The sequence below is a fragment of the Otolemur garnettii genome, unplaced genomic scaffold (assembly GCF_000181295.1).
Source record: "Otolemur garnettii isolate 467f Iridium unplaced genomic scaffold, OtoGar3 scaffold00090, whole genome shotgun sequence".
NCBI lineage: Eukaryota > Metazoa > Chordata > Mammalia > Primates > Galagidae > Otolemur > Otolemur garnettii.
In genome coordinates, this window is record NW_003852485.1 from 5287478 (window position 1) to 5294638 (window position 7161).

The 7161-nt window shown below is 36.2% G+C and overlaps 1 protein-coding gene across 3 annotated transcripts in view; it reads right to left on the reverse strand.

The window, feature by feature from the left end:
- SCN9A (sodium voltage-gated channel alpha subunit 9) overlaps positions 1–7161 on the reverse strand; it is a 166617-nt gene that overhangs the window by 97108 nt on the left and 62348 nt on the right. The window contains exons 5-9 of one of the 3 annotated variants that reach the window (XM_012808458.1): positions 6610–6738; positions 5069–5160; positions 3846–4061; positions 2074–2137; positions 678–819 (exon numbers count right to left, since the gene is read on the reverse strand). In XM_012808458.1, the coding sequence (XP_012663912.1) occupies positions 678–819; positions 2074–2137; positions 3846–4061; positions 5069–5160; positions 6610–6738 (643 nt within the window). Of the gene's footprint in view, positions 1–677; positions 820–2073; positions 2138–3837; positions 4062–4855; positions 4948–5068; positions 5161–6609; positions 6739–7161 lie in introns of all 3 variants that reach the window. The other 2 variants (XM_003795149.2, XM_012808459.1) reach the window with 2 other exon arrangements.

Below are 7161 nucleotides of genomic sequence, written 5' to 3' on the forward strand. Positions count from 1 at the left end.
CACGGCACTCTACCCAGGGGGACAGCTTGAGGCTCTGTCTCAAAAAAAAAAAAAAAAAAAAAATACGGACATTTTAGTCTCCTTTCTTTAGAAATGGATTATGAGAACATAAACCTAAATGCCTAAATAGACCTCACTGCCTCAAGAGGTTCAATTTTAAGTTAGAGGAGACGGCCACATGAAGTCACAATTACAATACAAGAGATTGATACTATAAACTGAAGAATCTACAAAGGGCCATGGCAGTCCAGAGGAGGAAGCAGTGACTTGGGAAAGGAAAATTTAGAGAAGTGGACTGAGTCTTCATCTGCAAACGGGATTTGCAAAGTAACAACTGAGGAGCAGGTGAGGCCAGCAGAGCCCGCGGAAGCAGCGGCTGTGAGGGAGTGGCTTCACAGAACGTAACATTACATCTTCTATTTACCTAGGGCCCAGGAGAGGACATGTTGATAAATGGGAAAGATCTAGAGATTAACTGTGTCCAGAAAGGATAAGAAAATTATTTATTATTTAAGAATGTCCCAACTTAGTAGTGCTGGTAATAAATATTTTTAATGTTACAATAGAGTTTCCTCCATTCTCGACTGAATGAGGCTCCTATTATGAGGCTGACAAACAGCATACATCAGATCCCTGTGCCATTCAAAACTGCAATGCACGTTTTCCTCGGCACTCACCTGTTGGTAAAGGTTTTCCCAGTAATCCTGGGTCATTAGCCGAAACAAGGCTAGGAAGGCCCAGCTGAAGGTGTCGAAGCTCGTGTAGCCATAATCGGGGTTTCGCCCTGCTTTCACACAGGTGTACCCCTCTGGACACTGACTACATGTGGAAAAGAACATCACCGATCAGAGGGGGTTCAAAACACAAGCTAAAGGGCCCTACGGGAAGTTATGAACATGAGGTTTCTTCTATAGGGCAATGACATTGAATAGTGATTATGAACACATGACTGAGTCAGGAAGAACTGGGTCTGGATATTGCCCTACTATGAACTAGTATAGGTAATCAACTTTGTAAAATTCCTTGAATTTTCCAAACCACAGTTCTCTCTTTCTGTGAAAACAGGATAATGACACTTATCTCCAAAAGAAGACTTGCATTAAGTTTAAATAATGTAATGTGTTAAAATAAGCCTCCTTTCTGCACATAGAAAGCATCTAACAAATGACAGCCGCTATTGGCATCATCTTCATTGTGATCATCATCATCATCACAACCTGAAAACTTTCACCAGAAGTTTTATAATACTTCTTGAAGCTGTAACAATTTATATGTAGGCCTCTACCGAAACTGTTTTTTCCAGCATTATTCTTGTAATGAATTTGAATAAAGAATAATCAAAATATCGCCATTTTGTTGGTTCACAAAAATATGTAGCTTTAAGATTTTTTTTTTCTTTCTAAAACTGATAGATTGGTTCCCAGGATGCCATTACATCAACAGAGTGTTCTGAGGTTCATCAGGAAGCTGCAGCCTTATCTTGTTCATGTCTGTGTATCCAGGGTACACAGAACCCAGTGAAGAGACATCTGGATAATGGGCCAATCAAGACCAAATGCCCTGCTGCAAAGTGAAGTTGTATGCGAGAGAAACAGCCATGAACATGAGGTTCTTAGAATATCTTCTCCCAAGTCCAGGAGGGATCCTTCCATTTAGAGAGGCCAAACACTGCACTCAGTTTCCTACAAGTAATAATTCAACTGGAGAAGGAGTAGAAGTTGGCAATGGAAAAATAAATGATTTTGTTACTCTTCTTTCCAGAAAAAAAGTCAGGCCAGAAAGTATCCAACCAAATTTTCATGGGATTTTCTAGAAGTAATTTGTCTACCTTTTTAAGATTTACATGACTTGTTTTATATTAACTTAAGCACTACCTCAAAGTTTTGCTTTCAAGAGTATGCATTAACCGTGAACATTTTAAAGTCTGGATTTGCTGTGGGACAGAATGAGTCAAATAATAACACGACTTTATATAAAAACAATACAGAATCGAAAATTCTGATTACCAAACTTATTGAGAATGCTTTACTTCTTTTTCAGCTTTTAGACTAAAAAGAAACAAATATTACATACCCTGAATCTGTGCTGAAACCACAAAGGAGAGCATCTTTGGATCCTTCCAAGTAATAAAAATACTCTGTTTAAGAAGAATTTGAACAAGATTAATATTGCAGAGTGTAAACTTCAAGAAACAAAGAAAAATTAATTGATACAGACATATATATATGCATTCATGCCTTGTCCAGGCAATGTGAATTGATGTAGCTATCATATTTTTATATATTCTTCCTAAATATTCATTGCTAACTTCTCATGGGCCAGACAGTGAACATGAGGATACATATAATATATGAGATCACTTGTTTTGTGCAACTTCCTTTATGTTTAGGTAAGGATAGAGGTTAGAGGTGAAGGACTTAAGTGAATAAATAAATTCATGAAGCATGAGGCATTTTCAATAGTGATAACTGCTGTAAAGAAAATGAATTTTGACAAGATGATAAGATATAGTTCCAGGCTGGGAAGTCCTTTCAAAGGATGACATTTGAAGTGGGACCTGTATGTGACAAAGAAGCAGTCATGCAAATAGCCTGGTGCAGAGATATTTGGGCTGGGGAAAGAACAAGAGCCAAAGCCCTGAGGCAGAAATAAGGTTAGTGAATTAAGCTTTGATGTGAAAGCTTAAATTAAGCTTTGTGCCATCAGCTCATAGTTAGGAAAGGCAATAGGAATAGTTGTGAAACTCACTCGTAATTGGTTATTATAAGGAGAGTGCAGACAAAGCTGAATAGACTTTCGCTTTGGACAAATATTTAGAAATACTATCGAGAGACAGATGCCATTTTTACATTTGATAATTAATATTATCACTATCTTATGATTAACATAACTATAAAACATATGGTAGTTACATGTATAATGTAATAAGTGTAAAAATATAATTCTTATTTATTCATTTTTTTACTGAATGGTAACTATGCACATTAATGCAATTCTGGGGGTACAGTGCGGTGTTTTCAGATACAATTGGAAACATTTCCATCAAACTGGTTAACAGCCTTCATGTCATTTTCTTAGTTATTGTGTTAAAACGTTCATATTCTACTCTTAGAAAGATTCACTTGTACCCAAAAATATAATTCTCATACCATATAATAAATGTGTTAACTATAAGCATGCATTATATAATAAAACTATAAATATAAAATACATAATTTATCATATAGTTTAAGGTAATGGTTAATATTACTAATTTTTAGCTAAATGTATTTCTCTGGAGCAAGTCAATTCTTTTTTATCTTATAGAAATTGTGGGCTCAGTGCCTGTAGCGTAGTGGCTAGGATGCCAGCCACATACACTGGAGCTGGTGGGTTAGAACCCAGCCCAGGTCTGTTAAACAACAATGACAACTACAACCAAAAAATAGCCAAGTGTTGTGGCAGGTGCCTGTGGCCCTCGCTACCTGGGAGCCTAAGGCAAGAGAATTGCTTAAGCCCAAGAGTTTGAGGTTGCTGTGAGCTGTGATGCTACAGCACTCTACTGAGGGCAACATATTGAAGCTCTTTCTCAAAAAAAAAAAAAAAAAAAAAAAAGAAAGAAAGAAAAGAAATTGTGAATTATGGAACTGTCTCATGTTCCCTCTTGCCAGTACCACTAGAATAGAGCCAGGAAGATTTATGAAAATTATATATAACATGATCCAAATTCACCCTATAGCAATTTCTATGTATTTGATTAACTTGGAAAGAATTAAAATGAAAGCAACATCTTCTTGTTAAAAGGCAGCAATGTATTTAGCATTATCTCAACCTATTAACAACTGCAGGGTCAGGGACCTTCTTACTTCTAAATTCTTCTTCATCCTCAACAGTATTCATTATGTTTTGTAAAGTTTCATTATTATTTTCAGTTGTATTCCGAAAACATTTATGCTTCAGGTTGCCCATGAACAACTGGAGTCCTATTAATGCGAACACGCTCAGACAGAACACGGTCAGGATCATGACGTCAGAGAGCTTCTTCACCGACTGGATCAGCGCCCCCACAATGGTCTTCAGGCCTGAAAACCGGGTAGGGGTGGGGAGGAAGGGCATTCATAATGACACAAAGCCTCTCCACGAGAAACGAACACAAAACACAACCCTTTGTGTTAATGCATGCATTATGTCAAATCAATGACCATAAGTAACCCAATTTAAAAAAAAAGCCCACTCGCTTAAAAGGACGGACTTGCTGTTTTATATACACTTTGTCTCTATATATTATAGCAAATGATTAAAAATGGTAAAATATTCTTAAACAATACTCAAGTTTTCAAAAAGAATGATTTGGTTTCTCAAACTACTTGTAAAAATAATTTCTATAAGTTCTACATCTGTCAAAGCTTGTCAAACAAACCACCTCTCTATAATGGCATCAAAACAGATGGCAGCCAATAGTGACGACTTGTAACAAACTAATTTTCAATAAAGAAATGGTTTGTTGAGAAAAATATAAAGCAATGTGTCATGCCATACTCCCATGCTGACATTTATCTCTTTCTTAACTATATGGGAAGCGATGAAAATGAATTGAAATTTCCCTTCCTGGATAAGCAAATGTAAAATTAATTCTTAGGAGGAAAATTTCAAGTGGAGATGTGAGCCAGGTGGTCATGTTCATCCTCCAAGATCCATGCAATTGTTTAAACTCAAAGGCTGACTTTTGATAATGATTGTGAAAAAAAAGGAAGAGACCATACGTAATTCAAACTATGGAAGAGAAAGGTTGTTTTTTTTTTATTTTATTTGTTTGTTTTTTTAACCTTTCCTCCAAAAGATCAAAGTCAGCCCTGGTGTTTAACTCCACTCTCACCTGGAATGACTGAAATTGTTTTCAATGCTCGGAGAACTCTGAATGTTCTCAACGCTGAGACATTGCCCAGGTCCACAAACTCTGTCACATATCTGTAATAAGGGAGTTTATACACAAACACGGTGACAACACACACACACACACAAACAAAGAACAACTCCCAGACAACTGGAGTTACGAGTGGCCTAATGCTGCACACCAATTACTTCTTACCTGGGATTACAGAAATAGTTTTCAAAGCTCTCAAGACTCTGAAAGTTCGAAGAGCTGAAACATTGCCTAGGTTTACAAATTCTGTTAAATACCTGTAGAATTAAATCAGAGTCGTTCAGAATTTAGATAGAGTCTATGATACTTACCTGAGTCTTCAGTCAATGTATTTTCTAAATTTGGAATGTCTTTTTTTAATGTATAGTTCTGTAAGTCTTTTTTTTTCCTGTTATAACTAATTTAATTTGCCTTGATTTGACTCATTGGATACAAACAAAATATAAATACTAATGTGATTTTATACACTTAAATACCTCAATAAACAATTGAAAGCTTCAATTATTAGACCCTTAATATTATGCTAATAGAGATTTTTTTCATTTCCTCTGAAATAATGAAAACAGTATGCTAAATGAAAGAAATCAGACACAAAAGTCTACAGATTATATGACTCCACTCATATTTACAGTCAAAATAGGAAAATTCATAGAGATAAAATGTAGATGAGTGACTTCCAAGGGGCTGGGGAAGGAGGCACCAGAAGTGACTGCTAAGGAACTCGGCCAGCGGGGCTTCTTTCTGGGGAGATTAAAATGTTCTCTAATTACATAGTGGTGATGGTTGTATAACTCTGTAAATGTACCAAAAAACACTGACTCACGTACTTTAAAGGGTGAATTTTATGATACTACGTATGTGAATCATCTTGGTAGATAAAGAAGCCCCAGGAGAAGTGGCAGCCTTTCTGAACAACGTGTTCTTGTCAGCAAATAACAAATGGAACTGTGACCTCATGTGTGACCTTGAAAGGAAGGAGCCTGGTGGACAAAGGGGTGGGCAGGGGTAATGCAATCAGAGACTAAAACGTAAGATCCTTCTGTATTGTCTAAGTGTCTCCAATAAACATATATGACTTCTATAAATCAAAACAATAAGGGAACAATATGATATCTACATTTGAGAGTAAAAAAATAAATGTCTGACAAATACATTATAGAAAAGAGTGATAACTATGACCAAATTAAAATTATACATTAATACACCACTTTCCCCCCAAAACAACCATGGATACGCATGTGAGGCATGTACAACACACTGACATTAGGTTTAGTAAGCAGTGACAGCTCTTGTAAAAATATTTACTTTTATATTTTAATACAGTTAGCCCTTGATAGTGATGGTTGATAAAAAGATCACTGTACATGTAATCAAAAGCCTAAGGGTTTTTTTTTTTTTTTGGCAATTCTTACAGATTTTAAAACTTGGAAGAAGTGTGTACTTAATTGTGACGGCATAAACTGTCCAACCAGGTGCTGAGTGTGGAAGAGATAATCAATCTTCATAACATCATATACCTTTAAGTGGGAAATAGTCTTTTTGAGAAATTTAACATTTGCCTATCAAATATTCCAAACCACCTTTAATTTTCCATCAAAATACAAGGATTGCATGCAAGATAAATCAGATCTGAGAGATTTATGCTTACTGGAATACTGTTCTGAGATTTTCATGAGTTCGCTATTTCAAAAAGTGAAAGTACTTACGCAAAAACAATGACGATGAAATCCAGCCAGTTCCACGGATCACGAAGGAAAGTGAATTCTCCTATACAAAAGCCTCTCGCAAGGATTTTTACAAGTGATTCAAAAGTATATATTCCAGTGAAAGTGTACCTAAACATAAGAATTCATTGAGATTTGGGAGTGTAAAAAGAAAAAGGCACCACACAAACTTTTATAATTTATTTTCTCTGATTAGAATGCATCCATTAGAGGGTAGCTGTTAAGTTTACGGATCCAACCTGATTATTAGAATGAATAACAATAAAGGCTGTTCCAGAAAATATTAAAATGGACATATCAAATACATTCGTAGAAAGTAGAGGTACTGGAAATAACTAAGAACACAGGTATTGGATCCGCCTTGAAAATTCCTGCCTTGGCCGGGCGTGGCTGCTCACGCCTATAATTCTAGCACTGTGGAAGGAGGGAGAACTGCTTGAACTCAGGAGACCCCAACTCATAAAAAAAAAAGAAAGAAAGAAAGAAAAAGAGAAAGAAAAATCCAGCCGGGTGCCACGCGAGCACCTGTAATCC